At 42.0% G+C, this 24,697-nt stretch overlaps 1 protein-coding gene across 1 annotated transcript in view; it reads right to left on the bottom strand.

Moving 5' to 3' along the window:
- Window positions 1-4,401: 4,401 nt before the first annotated feature.
- UCK2 (uridine-cytidine kinase 2) overlaps window positions 4,402-24,697 on the bottom strand; it is a 34,129-nt gene continuing 13,833 nt past the window's right edge. The window contains exons 2-7 of the mRNA XM_018570385.1: window positions 24,055-24,214; window positions 21,649-21,745; window positions 18,180-18,322; window positions 13,620-13,717; window positions 10,858-10,906; window positions 4,402-5,064 (exon numbers count right to left, since the gene is read on the bottom strand). Coding sequence (XP_018425887.1) covers window positions 4,922-5,064; window positions 10,858-10,906; window positions 13,620-13,717; window positions 18,180-18,322; window positions 21,649-21,745; window positions 24,055-24,214 — 690 coding nt within the window. The 3' untranslated portion in view covers window positions 4,402-4,921. The remainder of the gene's footprint in view (window positions 5,065-10,857; window positions 10,907-13,619; window positions 13,718-18,179; window positions 18,323-21,648; window positions 21,746-24,054; window positions 24,215-24,697) is intronic.

Here is a 24,697-nt window from a genome sequence, read left to right as displayed (position 1 = left end):
ATGATTTATTGATGTAGGCATTTTGTAGGTTGGTAAGTGATAAATAACTGGTCATTGCATCATTTTTGAAAGCATCTTTACCTTTACAGCATTTTTATTACTATACACCGAGTGGCCAGATTATTATGACCACCTTATGTTTATAGGCAAATTAGCTATAATTAGCTATCATTTCGCGCTGAAGTTGCTAGAGGGCCAGACCATTATAAATAGTAGGGATGCACCGATACCGGCATTTTGGTACCGAGTACGAGTACCGATAATTTTTTTTCGGTACTCGCCGATACCAATTACCGAGTAACGGAAGTCCCATTCAGGAAGCCAGGTGGCGTGTAATGACTCGCCACCTGGCTTCCTGATTAGCCGGGAAGCGTGTAAAGAGTCGCCACCTGGCTTCCCGATTAACAAAAAAAGTCCCCTCTTACCTTAGTATGTGCAGCCTGTCATCCCCCGAGGCCTCTCCAACGAGAACGTGGCCTTCGTCCGGTACCCAGCTAGAGCCGTCTAGCCAGCCAATCAGGAAGCCGGGCGCCGTGTATCTGCAGACTTCTTTTTTTTTTTAGTATTCTGCCAGTTGCAGTAACCAGACTAAAAAAAAAGGCATAAGAATGCATAGCTAGATTCCTATTGGCTATTTCAGTTTGCAATAACCAATAGCAAACTAGCTATTGCACCCGCCCCCTGCTGCTACAATCACCAGAAGAGGACCTGATAGAAAAATTCAGGTCCCCCTCTGCTGATTGACAGCAGCAGTGGGCGGGTGCATTAGCTAGTTTGCTATTGGCTATTGCAAAGTGCAATAGCCAATAGAAATCTAGCTATGCAATCGTATTACCTTTTTTTTCTGACTGACGGTCAGGCCGTGGCTCCCGATGTCAGAAAAGAAAAGAAAAAAAACGATCGCAGGGAAAGGTTTAATCTGCTCGATTGAGCAGATTAAACCTTTCTGGGAAAAAGTGTTTCTCTCCCGGCCGGGATGTTTACTCACCGGCCCAAGATACACAGGATGGTTCTCATCAATACGCCACACGGGCTGGTTCTCATCAATACGCCACACGGGCTGGTTCTCATCACCATGTTGGGGTGTCTTGGGGAATCTTGGGCTTTTTGTCACGGTGCCTGTTTCTCAGGCTTGTAAGGCTGCCACTTCTGTTCATACCTTTGCCAAGTTTTATATGGTGGATGTTTTGCTATCAGCAGATGCTAGTTTGGGGTGCAAAGTTTTGCAGGTGGCCCTTTAAGGGGAGGGGGGGGGTCTCTGTTGGTGTAACACTCGAGCAGTTTGTTTACTGGAGTTGGATCACAGCTGCGGAATACCCACATAGTAACTCGCAGGAGGTGGGTGGTTTAGGTTGGGGGACCCACTATTACACTCTATAGTGAGGTGTGAGCGTAATCATACACCAACAATTTAGAGAGATTGTCACTTGTGCCGCAGTATTTTAGTCATACCGCAGGTATCCACAATAAGGTAAAAAGCAGTAGTTAACGAATATAACAAAGGCAACTGAAAACAATGCTTAGTTCAGCAAATTGTGCTCCCCGGGGTCTGAGGGGATTTGTAGTCCCGTACAGCAATTACCATACTGAGGTTGCAGCCAAGCGTTAACTCTGGTAATAATATAGAAATAGTAGGCAAATGTATTGTGTAAATATATGTATCACACCGCTCACGGACAACACCCCAATGCATAAGTACATAGATAACGAATGCAGCGATTAATCACTGTAGTAGGACAGTCCAGCAGTTCCCATAAGGATGTATAAGCAGTTAGTCGAAAGTGACTAAGTAGCACATAAGGTAGGAGACAGAAGTGTCCAGCGTGAAGAGATCCGAGGATAGGATGGGGGGCCGCTGTTCCCCCACAGGCTGGCTGTGGAACCCCAGAGACAAGGGGCCTCAATTCAGGATTGAGAGCGGTGCAGGTACGGAGGAGAGCAATTGCTCAACGTTCCACATTACTAGAACGCCGAGCAATTGAATCTCCCACTGTCTAATCAAGCAGAGCGGTGTGAGATGGGCGGAGCTGTGAGCGTCGGAACGCTCCTGAGGAGACGCCGCTGATGGGGGAGCGACCGCAGCGAGGTAAGTCTGTGAAAGTTGGGGGAATTGTTTTTAGTGCCCACCCCTCTGCCTGTTATTGCTTTGTGACGTCCCAACGGTACATAATTTTAGATGTTTCCTGTGTCCGTCAATGAATGGAAGAGAAAATAGGATTTTTGTTGCTACTTATTGGAGACTGGTCAGCAGGTGGGGAGTTTGGCCACCAGCAGAGAACGCCCCCAAGGCGGTCTTTTGTTTTGTGCCTAGCGTCCTTCTCCTGCAGGTGGCAATATTACCCTACAGTACACGATCTTAGACCCGTTTCCTGTGTCCTTCAATGAACAGAAGAGAAAAATCGAATTCCACATAGATCTGTGCATGATGGGATATCCGAGCGGAACATGGACGACGATTCGATGAGTGCACAAAATAAGTTGAATGATAATTGCAAGGTGTAAGGCCATCTTTAGGCTTGATAAAGCATCTCATGTGAACACATTTCTGCAGGATTAACCCAAGCATACAGTATGGACTTCCCGAGACATAAAATGGTTTGAAAAAAGGCAGTCCACCCGTATGAAATAAATAAATGCACACATTTGTAGGAAGAATGTAACCATGTTTTATGCTACACCCTAAATATAGGTGTAACATGACACTGGGTCAGAAAGCTGACTTTCCTTTTAACATTGTTTTTTCTTAGAGGTGGGAAGAAAAACCATCACAAATGTCACAATGATGTGACTATGCCAGAGGGATATTTAAAAACATATATACACATATTTCCAAATGGCCCGAGAGAAACATTTGGAAGAGGGGGGATAGATCGATCTCACACACACACACACACACACACACACACACACACCCCTTTCAAGTGGTATTCTAAACAAATATGTGTTGCAGATTAAAATAAAGTAATATGTTGAGCTGTGAAACTGGATGAAACACAATAAGGAAATGTTTAAATGATATGCAGCTAAAAAGGTTTGCTTTGTTATGCACTGTGAAGAAGGGTTTAAAAATCTTATTGCATCTGTCATCCCATCACATAGTAGAGTGGGGACAGGCTAGAATTTCCCCCATCATTTACTGGGACAATTTCTCTTTCCTATGTTGGTGATTAGTTGCTAACTTCAAGGGAGAGGGAATCTCCCAGGAGAAACACATACAAAAGAAAAAAAAATTGTTCTGGGGTGACTTTGTTAAAAGTATTTTTTTTTTGGGGGGGGGGTCAAAACTTCAAGCTTTTTAGTCTCTTTATTTTCACATGTATGGCCAATAAGTTACAGCTAATTAAATATTCTGCGTGCAAAAGAAATATGCACCAAAATTCCTCCTGGGAGTAGAAGAGGCGCTTGTTAATCTCTAACCTTTAGTCACACAAACTGCTTAAAAAACTACCGTCAAAAGAAGAAGTCCACTTTTGCTTAATAGAAGGATTCTTACAGCTGTTTATGACCGCTATCCTGGAAGCACTACACTGGCATGCAATACACATCAAAAATCATACCATGAGCCCCATCTAGGGTAGCATGACCTTTAACATGTTAATCCATACATAGTGAGGGCCAAATAGGGACTAAAATTATACATTTGGCGACCGAGCTAAAATTAAATGAGCGGGAAAAAAAAATTGTGATATATATTTGTAAATGCTATACGTACATAAATAATGTTATCAATTGATAATTGTGGTCATATCATATCAGGGGGAATATCAATTCTGCTTGAAAGATTTGGTGCCCCATAAAATGGGCAGTGACTGTCAGCTGAAGTTTACATTACACAATTTATCTGAAGACTGGGCCAAGTATGCAGCCCAGAAGTGATGCAGATAATGGTAAATGACTTGAAATTGCAGCTCGCAGTCCAACATTGATGGGGAAATACCCTCTGTCTTTCTAAATAAACCAGAAGCAGCTGTTAAATTTCAGTTGTGATGGAAACCATTTAACATAAAACTGTCAACACCATTTAGTAGTAAAAACACCTTCAGCAAGTAGTTTTTTTTAATGTCTTTTTTTTTCCTGCTGTTCAGAACAGCTTTTTTTAATCAGATCATGATACAATTTATTTAGAAAGGGAACAAGACAGTAGAGATTTAAAAAAAAAAAGAAAAAAAAGCTATCACAGGGTAGAAAGTAAATAAAATAAATACTTTGCCAACTTTAAACAATGCAAATATGAATGTCTCCCGTGAGTAACATTATAAAACCCACAATTATGCTTTTGGCACTGGAAAAAGGCAAATCTTCTGTTCTAAGTGGTCATACCCTACTATCCAAACTACTGACTCGTCAGATGTTTTAACATCTAGAAGAAAAAAATAAAAATATACATATAACTAAATCAAGGGGATCGCACACCTAAGTTGTGGGTTACTGACACTGCCTCAATTACTGCACATTTATCCAATCTTCCTCCTAGAAATAACACTCAAATTAGCAAAGCTTTGAAAATACTTTTGTGGTGAATAACTGTGCATGATTTCACATTATGACAATTCTAGAATAATGAGATATTAGGTATGTTATGGATCATTTTTTTCAGTAGTCAGTATGGATGTTCAAGTTTAGATTTTTAAAGTCCAGCCTTCCCTTTCTCCATTCAAATTAGGAGTAAGCAAAAGAAGAAGAAAAAAAAGGCATAGTAGGCCACGGCTTCCCCATTCTGACTTCGAGAGCAGCAAATTCCAGCATGTTTTATTCTTGTTGCAGTAGTCAGGTTCATTTTTTGGCAGTTTAAAAGGCCAGAGCTCATACAGCCCATAGGAAATAATTCTCCTCCAATGAAAGCTCATGTTTGTCTCCAGGTTACAGTGGAATACCTTGTATTGATGTAAAGTATATACAGATTCCACATTCACAGGGCACTTTAGTGAGGTCGGCTGCTGCTGGACTCTGAGGTGTGCCTACTCCGATGGCTTGTGTAACCGTTCACATAACCATTAGTCTGCCTCTTTGTTAATCCACCATTTAGGATATCTTGGATGTGCTGAACAATCAAGTTGATAGCCACTGTAAAAGAAAAAAAAAAATCTGGATTTTCAATTCGGTCATGAAGTAGGATAGAGAGAAAACCTACAAACAAACATTTAAACTATGGCAGAAATGTATGCCACTCATCTAAAAGCAGAGTAGAAAAGCATAATGAGACTATTTCAAAATTGGAGCAGACAAAATCTGGAGTAGTTGCCCAGGGCAACCAAATCAGCTTCTCTCTTCAGTTTGTTTAGTGAAGGTTTGAAAATGAAAGAGAAGCTGATTGGTTGACATGCACAGCTGCTCCAGTTTTGATAAATTCCCCTCTCTGTTTTATTAAAGTCAACAAAAAAGTGATTTGGCCAATAAATGATGAAATGCCTAGTTTAATAAAGCAATGAAATGACCAAGCCAACTGCCACTCTTCTTTTGAGGTAATCTCATGTACTCCCTCATATAATCTAGGGATACTGTGTAAGCAGGTAATGCTCGTCATTCGCCCCAAGCACCTGGGCAAAAGGGTGTCCCCGGGAGCACCTTTTGCTTTTAAAGTTTCAGCATCATTTGTACAGCATCTGCCGCCTCAAACATCAGATTGAAACGATGTGTACAGTACGGAGGAGAGGTCTCCTAAGCTCCTCGACTCGATACGTGTCCAGGGTAAGACCTACCCACTCACTGAGCCCTGGCACTGTATCCGAGCTCTAATAATTGCACTTCATGAAGTTCAGTGGTCTCTAATGGGAAAGTGGGGGGTAAGGAAAGGGAGAAAGCAAGAATAAAAAAAATCATGCAATGCGGAAGATGTGTGTGAGAGCAAGGGAGAGATCTGTACCGGGTGGCTAAATCTGTACTGAAGAGGAAGGTGAGAACTGTAGTAGGGGCATGGAATTAAACAGAGGCAGGGGTAATATGTAGTTCTACTGTGTTTGCCTACCTCTACGTTACTTATTTCTGACATACTCCCGACCCTGCACTCCATACGTTACACACTCTTGACCCATAGCAGAGTATCCCGCAACAAAACAAGTTACACTGTAACAGTTTGCATTATTAACAGAGCTTTGTTCTGGCTTGTCTAACAATTTGCATTAAAACAGAGGTTTTAGTTGCACAATATTTGCAGACAGTGTAATTTGCTTTGTTGCTGGTCAAGTGTGCCGTAAAATTTATTTTTGTTCTGTGTAAACCATGTGTACCATATTTAAAAATGCTGGTTATAAATGAATTTTTGCAGTTGCCATTTTTGTTCAGGTTTTGTTAAACCAAAGCCACTTTCAGCTACTCCTACTGTTATTGCAATTTTTGTGAAAAATGTGTGTAGAGCAGGAGGCAACGATGTCACATACAGTGTGTGTACACACACACACACACACACACACACACACACACACCTCAATATAAATTTGTCACATCATATTTACACTGGAATCACACTGTTCCTTGTGCTCAGCAAGTGTAAAGCTCATTAACCAGTAAATATTCAGAAGGGGTTTTAGTTTAACATGGTTCAGAAGGATTTCCTAGAATATTGTACACCAACAGAAAGGAAGGAACCCATAACACAAGAAATCCCATTCATTTCTATGGCCCCTGTTCACACCCGAGAGTTGTCGCAAGCAAAAAATTTACATGAGCTTTTTTTTTTGGCAGATTACAGCGTGTTTGGCCGCATAGACTATTGGAAATGCTCAACATAAGTGTTTAGCACATTTCTATGTGTGTTTTTGCTCGCATTCACTGCGATGCATTTCAATCTGCTCAATAAAATGCGCACCTTTCATGTACACACCCCTAATGCACACAAAACAAGTTAGGAGTTCCCAATCCCCCAGGTCCAGCGAAGCATCAATGGCCACGGAACGAGGACAGTAATCTTAGCCAAAGCACTAAGAGTATATGCCTGAGTAAGAGCAGGAAAAAAAGGAAGATATCTGGAAGACCTTCCAGAGAAGGCTGCTGATCAGCCAAGGGCCACAGATACACTGTCCCCAGCAAAGAGTACTTGAAGCAGGAAGCTAGGGTGATCCACCTGCTGACAATTCAGGAGACAGAGGCTCCATCTAGCATGGTCTTTGCTTGCTGCACATGAGTGGAGGTGCAACCAGGGACAAAAACTCTACTTTCAGTGCATGCTACAGGTGGAGAGATAGCTTCAAAAAGGTTCCAAGTTTCCCCATTCAAACGTGGCTAATACGCTCAACACTGTCCACTAAGTGTCAGACAACTTCCCATTATGGGAAGGGTTGAGAGTTGGGACGGCACACTCCGCAAAAAGAAAACTCTGTTCTGATCTAGAGATCAGACCAAAGTAGTTCTAAAGGGTCGGAATATCCACTTTTACTGAAAGAAATAAAAAAATAAAAAAACACTTTATACTCGTGCGTAATTTATAGTACTATTATAAATAGTACTATAAATTACACACGAGTAATTATCATGAATCACAACCACCACCTTATAGTGTTCTAAAATATTAATACAGACAACGTTGTCTCAATCACATGTCACATTCATACGGACTGGCTGATAAGTCTCTTAATTGCATGCCGGTGGAGCTCAAAAAAATAAGGTATCTAAAAGGTATATATACACTTTAAAAAAGGTGCACTTTGAAACAGAGAATCAATCACAGAGCCTGTTTATTGTCCATTTGTTGTTGCCAGTTTTGTTTTCTCTTTATTGTAGCAATTGCCAGTTTCTTTCCAGCATCTTGTGATGATTATGCATTTGTTGCCCAGGAGAGGAGAGAGGAGGGGGCAAGGCGGCATACCTTATCCCGCTGGGTGACTGTCCCCTCCTCTCTCTGCCAGCGTCCCATCACCAAGATGGCCACCGGCAGGTATCAGAATACTGCCGCGCGTGCGCGATGACATCAACGCACATGCACAGTGACGTCTCGGCGGGGTGACACTCTGTTACCGCTCCGGGTGTCACCCAGCCTCGGGACGCCCCTGCCGGACATTAAATAACACAGGTTCTCAGAGCACTAGGTGTGGAAGAAAGGATTTGAGCTCTGAGCGGTTTGGCAGTCTGATATTCACAGATTCATAATGATGTTACCCAATAAACAAACTAGTTTGTATATTCCTCATTAGAGGTGTACTGGTTAGTCTGGTTATAGATTGGTCATCATTTTATAGTCTGGTCATCATTTTATAGTCCAATATAATTAATAGACTAGAAGATTAGCCCTATATTAAGAATCCTGTGAATAACAGACAACATTGAATTCGCAGTAATAGATCTTCAAGGACAGTCCAAAAACTGTATATTCGAGTACTCACATTTGTGATTTTTCAGGTTTATCAGGTTTTTTCAGGAGTATCCAAGTGTGCTGGATCATACAACATGCTTTGACTTTAGATTGCCGAAGTGTAAGGAATTAACCTTCCGTCTGTGTAATTAGAATATTCAGACCTTTTCTTGCAGGATACCGATCGGCTTAATGTTAGTTTTTCTATGAAATCTGAGTAAGCCTTTAGATCAGAACCGAGTTTTCTTTTTGCATTGTGTGTTTAGTTAGGGGTTGTCAAGTATTGCCACTTGAAAAAAAACCTGGAGAAGCTTTCTTTTTTGTTCACGACACACTCCCACTACTTCCTGGACGCAGAGTCCAAAGTAGGAGACTTATTCAAGGTGGGGGGGGACTACAACCCCAATTCCAAAAAAGTTGACACTGTAAAAATCTACATAAACAGAATAAAAGTATTTGCAAATCTCAAACTAATGTTTAATAGAAAATTGAAAAAATATCAAATGTTTAAACAGAGCAAATGTACCATTTTTAAGAAAACAAATAAAAAGGTAATTTTGAAATTGATGGCTGCAACATGTCTGAGGGTCATGTTTACCACGGTGTAGCATCCTCATCTTTTAACACGCTGGAAACGTCTGGAAACGGAGACCAGTTGCTGGAGTTTTGGGAGAGGAATGTTGTCCCATCCTTGCCTGATGTAGGATTCTAACTGCTCAACAGTCCTGGGTCTTCTTTTGTCGTATTCATGGTTTCAAGATGCTCCAAATATTTTCAATCAGTGAAAAGGTCTGGACTGCAGGCAAACCAGTTAAGCGCCCGGCCGCTACTACTATGAAGCCATGTTGTTGTCGTCGTCATAGATGCATTGTCCTGCTGAAATATGCAAGGCCTGCCCTGAAAAAGGCATCATCTGGAAGGGAGCATATGCTGCTCTAAAACCTGGATATGTTTTTCAGCATTGATGGTACCTTTGCAGATGTGCAAGCTGTCCATTCCATATGCATTAAAGCATCCCCATACCTTCAGAGATGCAGGCTTTTGAACTGACTGCTGATAAGCTGGAAGGTCCCTCTCCTCTTTAGTATGGAGGACGCGGCACCCATGGTTGCCAAAAAGAAGGTCCTATTTCGATTTGACTTCCACATTACGACAGACCATTTCAAATGAGCTTTGGCCCAGAGAAGACAGCAGTGTTTGTGGAAATGTTGAGATATGGCTTCTTTGCATGACAGAGCTTTAACTTGCATTTTTGGATGGCACTGTGAACTGTTGAAGAGCTGAACAAGAGAGCTAAAAATGTAAGCAATGTGCGCGACTGGACTTTAGAGGTTTAGGCTCTTCAGGAAGTTGCCGACTACAAGGAGCCACTAAACTGACTCACTAAACAGAAGTTTGCCTGAGGATTCCACAGTGGGGATGCCAGGAGTGGGCATTCGATTAGAAACAAGAGCTAATGCTCTAAGAAAATAACAGATGTGCCTGAGAAACACTGAGGTCCCTGGGACAGGGGGACTTTGAGGAAGGAAGTGGAATACAAGTTAACAAAAAGGAGTTGGGGCAGAAGGGTCCTGTGTATAACCCAGACAGACTGGAGAAAGTGCAGGGTTCTGTGCAATATCACAGGGGAGAGAAGATGGAGCAACAGAAGTGGGGGCAAGAGAAGAGCCTGTGGGCTAAAAGAAGAGCTCTCTGCATCTGAATGCAATACACAAAAGTTACCCAAGAATCCACCAGGATGCGCAACCGCCCCCCCCCCCCCCCCCCAGCTCGACGCGAGGAACTTTTTTTTGAAGACCATTCAGAGGTTTTAGCGGACCTCTGGGTTTGAGCCCTACGGGTGGAGCTGCAGTCGGGCCCAGAGGGCAATGGAGAAGGAAAGCATTTAGCCAACCTATCCCTAGACGTCCTATGACAGGGCAGGCATGTGGTCTGGTCTCCGAAGACATTACTGGTCACGGTGCCCAGCAGAGGGCCGAACAGGGGACGAAGGATATCAGATGCTCATTGGAAATATTAGCATCCCCGCTGTGCAACCTTAGTACCCTGCAGATCTGCATAGACATCAGACCCACAACGCATATAAGCTTTGATGCTTGTAGCAAGTCAGTCATTGCAACCGAAGCACAAGTCTCTACCCTCTTTATAAACAGGAAACCATCCCAGCTAAAAAGAAATCCCTTTGGAGGGAATTGCCTCACTCCGAAATAGTCTGACAGATTAAAGTCACTGCCACCACAGAACGAAGGACAAAACCAACGAGTTTAACTTGGGATTCTAACATCTTGTCAGTAGAATCCTTAAAGGCGACCTGGCTTTCCACCTGACTAGTGATGTTCCTATTAAGATGGTTCTCAAAGGGAATGGTTTCCAACACACTCAGGTGGGGTCCTATATTTTTCAGGGTGCTACCAGTCTGCGTAGAGGAATGGAGAAGAGGTTTCTTAAATACAAAAGCATACATGGGTTACTGACTAAAGCTTTGGGAAATTAATTTGCAAAAGGTGTGACTTCACATGAATTAAACAATTAAGCAAATCAATTAATGGCGCATTACGTGGTTGTTCACTCACCCAGGTTATCGGCACCTCTGGGGATTATCACATCTGCGTATTTCTTGGTCTACATGCAAGAAGAAAAAAAAGAAGTGGTAAATCTTTTGCAAATCGGGAGCCAAAATTCTATCTTGCATTAATCTACAGCTCTTAAAGCTGCTCACAGTAAAGATGAATACAGGATTTTGCAAACCAACTTAAAACATTTTGCTGGGATAGTTACAGCATTTATAGATAGTACAATATTAGGTTGAGGAAAGTGCACCCCACAAAGTATTTTATATGCATATCAGGCATGCATAAGGAGCTCCATTGAATACAGTACAGCACTGCAGGTAAACTACTATATGGCGGATAGAACTTTCAAGACAAATTGCCTCAGAGGAGGCAAGGGATAATCCAAGTAGGCGCGTGTGTCCTGGATTGTGGCGTTTCCTCATACAGTCTGAAAACACCTTCAGGTTTTCAACAAGTCCACACAGACATGTGCATTACCAATCACAACTGTAGATCTAAAGTTAAACATACACCTTGCTTATTCAGCTGTAAAAAGGATAGGAGGGTTTAGTTCTGCTTTAAAGTGTATGTTACCCTACTTTCTCATATACCATTAGTGCAGGGGTATGCAAACTCCAGCCTTTCAGCTGTTGTGCAACTACAAATCCCATTGTGCACTGCAAGACCGACAGCCACAGGCATGACTCCCAGAGCCTAATGGATGATGGGATTTATAGTTTCAGCACAGCTGGAGGGTCAGAGTTTGCCTGCACGTTCATTGGTGTAGTCATGTTTTAGAAGTAATTCTTGTACGTGTGCTACATTTTTTTTTTTCTCAACAATTTCAGCAACAAATACCTGGTGATTCCGCCAGTCCTCATCCCCTCCTGAATCATTCTTATTACAATGCACAGAAACATTGTGCAGCTGATGTGGTCAGTTTGCATCCCATAACCTGTATTCATAAGCTACAGGATGCCGTGCTGATGCACAGTGTACCTGTAGCTCCATGGTCAGTCTTGCTGACACACCCTCCATCAGCCTTGCTGAGACTGATTTGACAGTGAATGTGGAGTAATAAGTTAAAGGGGGGCCACAGGATGTCAGGCTTTGATATCACATGCTACATGTGCATAGGCAAGCCCTCCCTTAGGGATTGACAGAAGCTATAACAGGAGACACACTGAGTCATGGTATGTAGAGAAAAGGTCTGCTCTCGGTCTCCACCCCCCTTTACATGGTTTGCCTCAGCAATTTTCGTGTTTTAAATGGTTTAGCTGTGTATACAACAAAAGGGTTCACATACACTAAGTGCATATATTTACAGAAGCTTCTAGGGTCACTGTTATGCCCAAATATGCAGCTCTCATCAAAAGGTCCAGCAGTGTCAGAGCTTGATTTCCTCCTGCCCCCATACATTCCCAATGTCCCACTAAAATCATAAGCTGACTTAATGGCCAATAGATATTTTGGGAGAGGGCAGGCAAGCTTCACCACCACCAGCAAGTGCTTAAAAGAGGAACTCCAGGATTTTTAAAAGTTAACCCTTGCAGTGGGGGTACTCCTGTACTGCAAGGGTTAACTGCTCATTTTCATCTAGGTGACTGAATAAAAAAAGATATACTCTCCTAATCTTCAATCCTCCATGGCTGCTATACTGGTCCCCACAGTCTAAGGACCAGGGAGTCATCATGTCTAATGAAGTGTATTAGAGGAGAGTAATCAGAGGGACATAACAGCTGGAACAGAGAGGGAAAGAGGTGAGCAGTCACTGTGGCAGGATCGAGCGAGTGTATCCTTTATTTGGTCCCCTGGAGTTCCTCTTTAATGGTTAATTATTCAGAATAGCATGTCAGCAAGGCAAAGTGATACACTAAACAATTATACCACTTTACTATATTTGATGTTATCTATACATTTTTATATAAAAATTTAGCAAATACTGAGAAGCTGCAGGACCAAAGATTTGAGACAAGTTTGCTAAACTTAAAAGAGTTTTTCACGCTGGAAGTGAGGCGTTTCACAGGGGACATGATTTTTTGTGGTGATGGCAACATCAGCAATAAACTTGTTACTGTAAACTCCGTAACAAGGACTAGAGACCACCACCTAAAATTGGTGGAGAAAAAAAAAAAACGTAACCACAAAGGGTAAGAGATTCTTTTCAGTCAGAGTGGTTACATTTTGAAACTCTGTGCCACATGCAGTGGTATCAGCAGAGAGTATCAAATCATTCAAAAATCAATTAGATACCTTCCTAAGAGACGGCAACATACAGGGGTACAGGTACACTCTTAAAACCTAAGCCCACACAGGGACTCCTTCACTTAAGGTGCCCATACACCTTACGATTATCGGACAAAACTTTTTGTCTGATGATCAAATAGTCGTACGATGCTCGTACGACAGCCCCATCCTGCCCCGATGATCGCAAGATTAATTTAGCCGTAATTAACAAGAAGCACCTGGACGAAATGTGGTAATTGATTTGTCGTATTTTCGTTTGCACATGCGCAGTGTAGATCGTACGACTTGACGGACGGAAACGCCAGCAACCTTATGACAATCGTACGATCGAGCAAAGTTTTCAAACATGCTTGACCGTCAAAAGTCGGTTCGGACACTCTATTCACACGTACGATTGTCGTTCGAAAAGTCGATCGCATACGATTATCGTCCGATAATCGTAAGGTGTATGGGCACCTTTACACATAAAGGTTGAACTCGATATCTTTATTCAACCTCAAATACTATAACTATGTAAATAAATACAAAATACTTACAGGCAGACAGAATTCTTCAAAGGCTGGCTTCACAAAAGTAATATATTGAGAGAGAATCTGCTCCAAATCACGTCCTCGTTCATTAATGTCTCTTAGTACTGCATGGGGGAAAAAAAAAACAATGGACCAGTTATCTCTCTATTAAGTTACATTAGCGTCTTAAGTGTGCATTCTTTGCACATGGCAGTGAAACATCTGCCCACCCTTAAATTCTCTGGGTCCCAACAGAATGTTAAATAGCAACCCAGGCAATGACTAAGTGGCACAGATGGTATCAACTAATTCTTGGCTCAGCTCATCACACAGATATTTTTTAATAAGTAAGAAATCTTTGCGAAGGATTTCCCGCGATTCTCGTACGAGAATCGTGCAGTGTATGGGCACCTTAAGAAATGGATAAGCTTTTTTTTATAGTTGCACGGAGCTTTCAAATTGGTGTGAAACCAAGGATAGCCACTCTATAGCTCAAGATTAGTGAAGGAGTGTATTTTATATTAAAATAGACCTATTACAACTGAAATGCACAAAATACAAAAATGTGTGTAAACAGTGTTGAGGGGTGAAGTCTCCCATGCCAGGCAATTTTATTGGAAACAGCGGCAGATGTGCTGCCGTCAGAATCCTTGACCAGCCAAGAATTTTCAGCACAACTACTTCGACACAAGTTGATAAAAAACAAACCAGGATTTGTCACACTGGAAATTTCGTTCAAGTCAGCAAAAAAATCCAGCAGTGTATGGCCAGCTTTACAAGGACACAATTTTATTTTATTTTTTTAATATTTAACTGCAGGCTTCGTACAACAAAGCTGGCATATAGGCAAGCATGAGATATATGGTCACTGTGCCCAGGTGGGGCAGTGCACCCTGTAATCTGTGGAAAGAAAACTGCTGTAGTAAGGATGAAGAGCCATCAAATAATTAGCTATGATAACAATAGAGAATGTTAACCGTAAAAATCCCCCCCATCCCCCATGTTATCAGTGGAAAAAGACTGGGAGGTAGAAAGGAACACCTAAATTCCAGGCAGGCAGAATTTATCTAGAAACTATGGTAGGTGAGCAGGGTCGCTATAAGACATTATGGAAACCAGTACAGCATTTCTGACAGGGATGACAGTAGCATGACGCCATTTTAACTTTCACACCACCACTACAAGTTGCAGGGGAAACTGAGCATTTACAACAGTTGCCTGGTGGAGCCAAAAGTGTTTAATGAAAATTTGGCATGCTCTCCCATAGCTTCCCACATTATCACAGCACTGGGCATGCCCACGAGATCTATTCCTCCAGTAAAGGGCCCTGTAAATCGTACCCAACGCACCAGAGCGTAAAGCCCCTATAAATGTTGTCCACCGGGCCCACAGTGACTGCTTTCTTCATAGGAGTTCACCTGAATGACCCACAATGGGAATGCCAAGAAAGAACACTAGGACAGAGATAGGAGCCCACAATGAAAAGCATCAGGTGTGCAGGAGCAACATGTAGAATTGCAAATCCTGGGAGGACCGTTAAAGTTGTCCCAGTTTGACCAGGCAGGTTAGGAGGTCTATCTGGAGAAGGAGGGGGGATGACAAAAAGGTGTACCAAGTAGCATGAATGACCATATATGTCCAGAGGGAAGAGAACTTTTCAGAGGTAGAAGATGGTGGCCAGAATGGGATACAGCTGCAGAGATAAACAGCCACAGGATCTAGAGGCAGAGCATCTAGGAGAAGACCCAAGGAGGTAGGGGAAGGCCTGTTAATCTGTGTGGTGGCACAGCGTATAAGAGTAAGTTGCTGAAGAGAGTGCCAAAAGGCAAGGAATTGGCCTTAGAACCTAAAAGGGGTGCTCTCTGAACCTGACCCAAACTACCCAAGGACATACAAGTATTAACCATCCCCCCACTTGGGAAACCATCATGCTGAAGGCTTCTGAGGGCTTAGCAGGTTTCTTGTTTCCAGCCTTGGAATTCCTATGCCGAGACGGGTGTACACTCAAGCCTCCTTTTTTATTCCCGAGGACATTAAGGATAGGACCAAAGAGCATGCATCCATCAAAGGACAAGCGATCCAGAGAGCTCTGCACAGTTGTATAGACAACTGATCCATACTGGACACAAGCTTAGATGTTTCCAACAAGCCATAACAACTGACACATCGGGCCTCAGATACCACACTAACAGGGCTTCAGATACCTATTATGGAAGGGGAGTGTTTGAGGGATTTAATCCATTCCATCACAGTTCACAAATTAATGTCACAGCAGTGATAGGAGGCATAGTGCCCACCAGTGAAAACTAAGTTAAAGGAGGAACCCCAGTTACTGGCAGCAGACTATGCAGTGAGTATAGACCATCATTTAACAAACTCCCTGGCACAGCTAAACAGTTTCAACATATGCTTAGGTGGGATCAAGGACCCTTTAGTCTGCATAGAGAAAAAAACCCTTGGAACAACATTTTATGAAACGTTCTTTGTTCTAAAAGACCCAGGGGTAGGAACAGTAGGCTGAACCCGCAGGAAGCAGTGTAGTACATACTGCATCAATAAGGGCCGAAACATTCTCTTGTACGTCTGGCAGGAAACTATCTCATCACACATCAGAGACTGTGGGGACAGAGTTTGAGCTCTGCATGGTCATTGCAACTGGTAGCTCGGCCTTTTCTAGGGTTGCATAAAGATCAGTTATTGACTGCAGGGGGAAAGTGCGGGAGCAGGCTTAGAGCCTCTGCAGTCGGCAGACATGAGGATAGGAGCACATTTTGCCACAAAGATGTGGGACTATTGTAGAGGCCCCTGAAGGCAAGGTAGGGGACTCCAATGAGGTAGACACTATAAACAAAATGCAACAGGGTTGCAGATTTCAATTGTCAGTGCCCTCAAGGGGTACGTAATAAAACTTCCTCAGAACTGTTTGTGCTTAAACTGGGGTAACCTGTTCCAGTGGGACCGACCCCTCTGTGTCTAAATACAGATATGTAATGAGGAAAGGTGCAGTGTCAGCATCTCTTTAGTAGAAGGAAGCATCTCACCAAAAATGTACTTGCAACTTAGTGCAGACTTCTGGGGGAAATCAGTCAGCCAAAATTACAGGAGCAGGAAGTGACATTTGTGTACACCACCTGTGTATAGAGCACTTCCAGGTTGACTTATTGCATTGAATTGTTTGACTGTTTTAGAAAGTTACAGTGGCTGCAGTGTTACATGAAAAGGTCATTTTGTTTATGGTAATAAAAAGGGAGTTTCCTTTTAACAGAATCTTTTAGTCCCTGGTGGTTAAATCCAACAAGCTTGCTCTTTATGTCTAGAATATCAGAGAAAGAACAGCTTAAAAATACACTTTATTGCAATCTTTTTCATTGACCATGCATGTCCTTAGCTGGCATTTCTCATTTGTCCGAACGGCTAGCCACCGGTGGCATAAACAGACTGTGTCCCATTGTGGGGCCACCATTAGAGATAACAGACTGATCTGCTGAATTAATAAAATTAAAGAAACAAAAAAAGCACCAAATAGGCATTTCTAAATAGTAAAAGATTACCTTTTATCTTATGGGAAAATTAAGCAAGAGCTCTGATTGGTTGGAATGGAAAGACTCTTTTCTCCAGTTTTAATAAACTAAACACCAAGCAAAAAGAAGGTAAGAATAATTAAAAGAAGAAGTACAGTAGGGTGGGTAGGGTATTCCTTACTGAAGCCCATCATCCCACATTAAGGTCCAGGCTCTAATATTAAACATTAGGCCTGTCAGAAGGCAGCTAGAGGAGATAAAAAAAAAAAACAAAACAAAAAAAACTAAAACCTATCCATAGTTCAGGGAAATGGTGCTATGTTGGTAGTTGAAGGAAAGTGCAGCAACCATTCAGACCTTCATTTGGAACTCAATCTGTAAACGTTGTTCTGAAAATTGTGGCATCGCTACGATAAAATATAAGAGCAAATTTCTCTTATTTCTTTTACAGTATTATTCAAAAGCAGTAACTGTAGCACATAAATATGGAAATTAGTGTCTTGGTAGCACCAGATATAAGGGGAGGATTTTTCTTTTTAATTTACCAAAGTTAAGACATTTAAAATGCATAAAATACATTTTTATTTTTTTAAAGAAGCTGAAGATCAGAAGCTGAAGATCAGTAAATGTGGCCATTACTGGCAGAAGGATTTACAGATGTGGATGATCAGGGCAGGCCTATGACATTTAAGAGGGATACCACACCCCAGAAGCACCAGCAGGTCAGCTTGGAAGATATGAGCTCATGTATTTATTTCTCAAATGCATGTAACCAGAGAAGCTGTATGTGCCGGAAAAAAAAGGGTTCCACACGTAGATAAGGGCAATGTCTTTGAGAGGAGAAACATTTTCTAGGGCTAAAAAGACAACAGTTCCATAATTTAATCTGCAACACTTTACATAATTGGGAAATGTCATAACACTCCCACCGTTTAAGGCAGGTCACCCGAGTTTTGCTTGACACCAGTTTAAAAACAGACATTTCATGGCAGGTCCATTAGTATAGAGTCAGCAATCTAGCAGAAATTAACATACTAAAAAGACACCCAAAAATTCAGATACTCACCTCTTCGCGATAGCCGAGTATCTGCATCTGTGTCCACAAACAACTTCATCCGGAACATGTCTCGGATTTCTTGAACATAAAATGCCAGTATACCTTCAAAAAGCACCACATCAGCCGGGTATATTGTTATAGTCTCTTCTTTCCTTGTGAAATAAAAATTCATAAAACATTTTAAAAAAAGACGCAGAATACAGAACAGAAGGACTACCAAAGCAGTGACAATTCACCTCCCTTCTCTGGATAGAATATTCAGTCTCTCCCATTTCAGTTTGGAAAGAGCCTGAAAGAACACAGCTTCTGCTCTCTCTAGGACAGGGGTGCCCAATTAGGTAGATCGTGATCGAACAGTAGCTCTCAAAGCAGATGATGGTAGATCGCGATGGGTGTGAATGGTGGCCCCTTTATTCCATTTTGGTATATTTATTTAGCTGTGCACACATGATTACCTATTAGCCTGAGTCTGCTGAGCCAAGCTCTCTGACACCTTTCTGGTGGATACTGGTGGCTGAAGTGCTATGTATTACATCAAAGAATATTAGTTTGCAAAGCCTGTTGCACTGCACTGTTTGCAAAATACAGCAAAGTGAGCCAGGAAAGAGAGAGGAATGACAGCCAGGAGAGAAAATGAGGAATGACAGCCAAGAGAGAAAATGAGGAATGACAGCCAAGAGAGAAAATGAGGAATGACAGCCAAGAGAGAAAATGAGGAATGACAGCCAAGAGAGAAAATGAGGAATGACAGCCAAGAGAGAAAATGAGGAATGACAGCCAAGAGAGAAAATGAGGAATGACAGCCAAGAGAGAAAATGAGGAATGACAGCCAAGAGAGAAAATGAGGAATGACAGCCAAGAGAGAAAATGAGGAATGACAGCCAAGAGAGAAAATGAGGAATGACAGCCAAGAGAGAAAATGAGGAATGACAGCCAAGAGAGAAAATGAGGAATGACAGCCAAGAGAGAAAATGAGGAATGACAGCCAAGAGAGAAAATGAGGAATGACAGCCAAGAGAGAAAATGAGGAATGACAGCCAAGAGAGAAAATGAGGAATGACAGCCAAGAGAGAAAATGAGGAATGACAGCCAAGAGAGAAAATGAGGAATGACAGCCAAGAGAGAAAATGAGGAATGACAGCCAAGAGAGAAAATGAGGAATGACAGCCAAGAGAGAAAATGAGGAATGACAGCCAAGAGAGAAAATGAGGAATGACAGCCAAGAGAGAAAATGAGGAATGACAGCCAAGAGAGAAAATGAGGAATGACAGCCAGTGTTTTTTTTTCGTTGGTAGATCTCATGTAGCTCATCATTTGAAAAGTAGATCGACACAAAAAATTGTGGGCACCCCTGCTCTAGAACACTTGTCAAACACAAGACCTGCAGGCCCAGTCCAGCTTGCCAGGCCATTTCATGTGGCCCCCGCACCCCTCCCCCTTAGTCTTCGCCCCCACCTTGTCTCAGCAGTCAGCAGCGAGAACAGAACTCCTCCTACAGATCCTGCACCTCTGTGCAGTCACAGCACCCCCTCTTCTCAGGCTCCCCTGGTATCAGCATTCTGCAGCAGCTGACTCCAGCCCCCCTCCAGACCCTGCACTTTGCTTTCCAGCAGTAGCACAAGTTAAGGGGGGTGCACGGTGATGTAAGAGAAAGTGGGGGGACTCTAACTTCCGATAGTGGGGGGGGGTGCTCTGGACATCTGCTTTTTATGATAATACAATTTTATGCCAGTTGAAAAGGAGTCGCACACTGCTGGTATCATCCACAAGAAACTTTATGGTTCCACATGAGCAGTTGCCAATAAAAGTTCTAGGCATTACTAAAACCAGTAAAATCAAATGTAGAGGCAATGAATTATTTAATATGATAAGAGTAGATACATTTATATAGTCTTACAGATACAACCGGCACTTTAAGGGGAACCATAATACCCCTGGTCTAGAACTTACATATTGCTCATGGAGCTCAGCGGTATCAATTGCATCCTTTACTTTTCACTTACAGCTTTCAGAGTTTGTACAGGACCCCCACAAAAACCACTACTACCACTGTTTGAAAGGCATATCAAAAAAGCTTTGGTTGACATCAACGCTGGGTTAAAACAGACATTTTATGGCAAGTGCATTACTATAGAGAGCAATCCAACACATTACATTTCATGAAAGCACACCATCCATACAATAAAATGGCGCTACTGATTTTGTAGATTGTGATAGTTGTGCAAATGTTCATCAAAACAAATATTTTTCGCTAAAAATACACTAATTATTAACACACACTCTCCACAATTCCAACTAAATATAAAAGATAAAACTCTAACAAATATATTTGTACATTTTTAATTCTACCTTTTTGTGAAACAGTGAAAATCGAAGGTACACAAACCTGTAAGGGCTCATGCAAACAGACTTTAAGCTTCGAGTCTGTTTGCACATTTTCAATGCTTGGGGAGCCACAAGTGACACATACAGGCGTCTATAGAAGTTAATAGCTGTACGTGGTCATGGTCTGGGAAATGCCAAAGCTTTTGTGTGTCAGCATAAACAGGCACCTGCGCCTATGATTTATTCCCTAAACACAGAAGTTCTGCCATGCATAGAGTTGAAAGAATGCAATAAATAAAAAATTTTTAAAGTGGATTTATAAATAGCTACCCATGATTTAGCAAGCTGGATGTCCTCCATACACTATTGTGGTACAGATTGTCCTCTCTAGAGCTTATATTCTGATAGTATGAATAGGTCACATCTTTTCTCAGTAGTCTGTACTCAAATTTCATATTATACCGTGTTGGTATGCACTAAAATATTTTAACTTTTTAGAAAAAAAAAAAATTCAGCTTTGATAAAATTTTGCACAAATATTGTGGGTCAAAAAAACAACAACACACACACAATGCCAACACTGGGGGCCTACAATGGCTTTTCAAATGAAGAAAATTTGCCTTTTACTGTTAATCTAAAAAAAAAAAAAAAATTCAGGCAGCAAAATCATCACCACGGCAAATGAGGCAAAGACAGAAGTCACTAGGTGAATTTGCACTTCGCTTAGTAAAGGAGGTGAAGGAGGTGAAGCTGTGCAGATTTCTCTCGTTCAGCCTGGCCATGTATGGTTCGCTTAAATCGTAATCTTAGCAAAGGGAGCCATACAATTGAGTATATTGGAATAAGACATATACAAGAGGGAAATTACCATCAGGTAATATATCCATCTTTGTAACACATACAACTACCTGATACAGTGCAAGAAAAGAAAAAAATCCCTCCTGCCAGAATAAATATGAAGGCTGAAGCATTTACAGACAATATCTTATTACTCTACTGATGAAGCAAATATAAGACAACAGTTCATGACTGCTCTATCTGTACAATACAAGGTGTGCATATGTACAGTAAAAGGATTTCAAGGCACCAATATATTGACAGTAACAAGGTACCATATCTACACACTATAGCGATAGCCAAGTTTCGTAAATACCTGGCGTGTGAAACAAAGTCATACACAGGAATCTGTACAGTCTTCCCCTCCATGATCTCTCGAAGAGTTTTCAAGATAAGTTCATTGTCAAAGGCATCTGAAATGAGGAATAGGCACAAAATGAAGCTAGCTATAGACACCAGGAGGTGACCAGAGACAAAACCAAAAAAAGGAAGGGGTTTAGTTGTAATATTACAGGGAAGCACCAAAATGACATTTTTAGACCAAAACTGAAAACCAAAGTTTCAAAACCTGTCAGGTCGAAAGCAGAAAATGATTTTTTCTCCAACCTATTTCAGATTTTTCACATTCTTTTTTTGCACACATGCATTTCTTTTTTGCAATACCAGTGTCCAACTGCAGGTCACAACACTGCACTGCTGTGCAGAGACCTAAAATGAGTGCACACTTTCTACAATCCTAATAAGAGTTTTTTTTGTTTTGATAAAAACCACCCACACAAACTATGGGAGCCCATCACAGCGCCCACCCACCAGACCTGTCACACTACACAGGAGAAGACATGTACAGTGTGTGTTGTGGCTACATAAGCAGGATATGAACAATGTGATTTTCGGGCAGATCTTCATGAACCCACCAAAACTAAAAATCACAGTGGGTGCCACTGCCTGCACCCTCTTCTGCCCGGCATCCCTCGATCAGCTCATCGAAGAAGCAGGTTGGAAAATGCTTTGGCAGTTGTCAGAATACAATGACAACAGGGGGGTTCGTCCATGCATGCTCGTAAGCCTTGGAGGAATGCGTTATATTTTCTTCATTAAGCCTGCAGGCTGAACAAAGAAAATATAACCATGTATACTAGGGCTGCAACAACTAATTATTTTTTTTATTCAAAAGTCAGCTTTATTGAGTGAAAACACAATACACGGGAATCACATATAGAAATAAAGCATTCGGAATACAAGCAATATAACATTGGTGGTGTGCCCCTTATGAGAGGGCAATCATCGGCAAGCAACAACAACTCTATCGGGCATATTTCACGATGTATAAGCATTTTGTATGATGGAAAGCAGGAAATGCCTCAATTGAAGGGTTCCCCAGGAGTCCAACGGGGGGTCCAGTAGGCGGCAGATTTATCTGGCGGAGAGCCATCGGTCGGAGGAGCGCATATCGCAGACCCGGAACTTATTGGCATCCCGGAGGCGACGAAATCCGGGCTAGTCTACCTCAGGAGGAAAGTCAGGGTCCCCCAAGTACCGGGGTCATGGGCGACGGAAAGGGGGAAGAGATCGGAGGAGCGAAAAAGCGACCTAACCTGCGTCAACGTGGGGGCAATGGTGGGGTGAAGACGTATAGCAGAGGCCAAAAGGTGAGGAAAGCCATGGCAATCCCTCCAGGGTGCAACAACTAATTGATTATAATCGATTGAAAAAGTTGTCAACGGTTTCAATCATCGATTAATCGGCTTCCTGTTCACGGCTCCACACACGCTGCGCACCGCACCTCCTCCCTACCTCACGCTCGCCACTGCCAGACCTGCCCGCCCGCAACCTCCTTCCCGCCTCACGCTCACCGCCTGCCCACATCTATGATCGGCAGAAGGACAGTGGGGAAAAGTAAGGAGTAGCAGGTGGGGGGGTGGGGGGAAAAATCAGTCGGCGATAGACAGGCCCGATCTCAGAAGCAAGTTGCTGGAAGACTGCTCAGGTAAGCCTGCACTTTCCCCACACATGGTGCTCTACGATGTATTGATGGGATTTGTATTCCTCTATAGCTGATGGTACATTGTGCTGTAAAATATACAGCACAATGTACCATCAGCTATAGAGAAATACAAATCCCAGCAATAATACTATATATAGTGGTGCAATGCAGAATACCACCAGCTATAGAGGACTACAAAACCCAGCAATAGTACATTGTACAGCGCAATGCAGAATACCGCCAGCTATAATGTACTATTGCCGAGTTATGTAGTCCTCTATAGCCGGTGCCATTCTGCATTCATTGCTGTATAATTTTACACTTTCCATTTCACTATCTTGCACACCACTTCTCTTTTTTTTTTTTCCTTTTTTACTTCCTCTGTTCCAAGCTTGCTCCAAACTAGTAGTCCCATCACTGGAGCCATTTTTTAAAATGTATTTTTTTTATCTGATTAAATCGAACTTAATATATGGGCTAACTAATCGATTTTGAAAATAATCGTTAGCTGCAGCTCTAGTGTATACCCAGATGTAGTTCTAGATATTTGTACACCCAAGTAATACAAGTAACAAAACCCTGTTTAGATTTATTACATCAAAGACAATCAAATATCAGATATAATGTTAACAATCTAAACATTTATACTGTTGCTAATCACACATGAAATGAAGAGTTATTTTATTCAGCATGGAATACTCACTCTAGCAAGTCAACATTGATAAAACGGCACCATACCTGGGTGATCAAAGTTAAACTGGCCCTTCAGCGCCTTGCTTTTCTGCTCCGTTGTCAGTATCTGATAAAAACTGTCCTGACTTAACATGACAACTTGCTTCTGATGATGATCCACCTCATTTTGTCCCAGAAGCTGTACAATCTTTGAACAGACAGATGACTGTGCCAAAAACAAAAATAGATAAATTGACATGAGAAAGAGAATACATTTGGTCATAGTGCTGAATATCTGGTCATAGTGCTGAATATCTGGTTCTATCTAAAATGAAAGAGTGAAGTGTCAAAGTAGAACAGTACAGAATCACACCTTTTTTTTTTACAATTATTGAGCAGATAAATCACTTTCATTGGTATATTTAAACAGAGCAAAAAAGGGAGCAAATAAGATCATTTTTGAGGGTTTGCATATCGTTTAAGCATATTAAAAAAACCTGACCCCCACTAATGCTGGACGACACGTAGGCATCATCACAATAGGCAGGGCTTTTCTTCAGGGGCCACGTTGCATGTGACCTCTGTGTAGTTTGGTGCACAACAAATATAAGAGTTCTGTGCTGGTTCTCATATCTGTATTATTTTATTTTTTTGGTCTCAATACTTAAACCCTTTCCTTGCCATAAGCCCCCCTGCCAGACACGCCCCC

Source organism: Nanorana parkeri, unplaced genomic scaffold, assembly GCF_000935625.1.
Source record: "Nanorana parkeri isolate BGI_ZX_2015 unplaced genomic scaffold, ASM93562v1 scaffold1527, whole genome shotgun sequence".
NCBI lineage: Eukaryota > Metazoa > Chordata > Amphibia > Anura > Dicroglossidae > Nanorana > Nanorana parkeri.
This window is presented reverse-complemented; position numbering and strand designations above follow the sequence as displayed.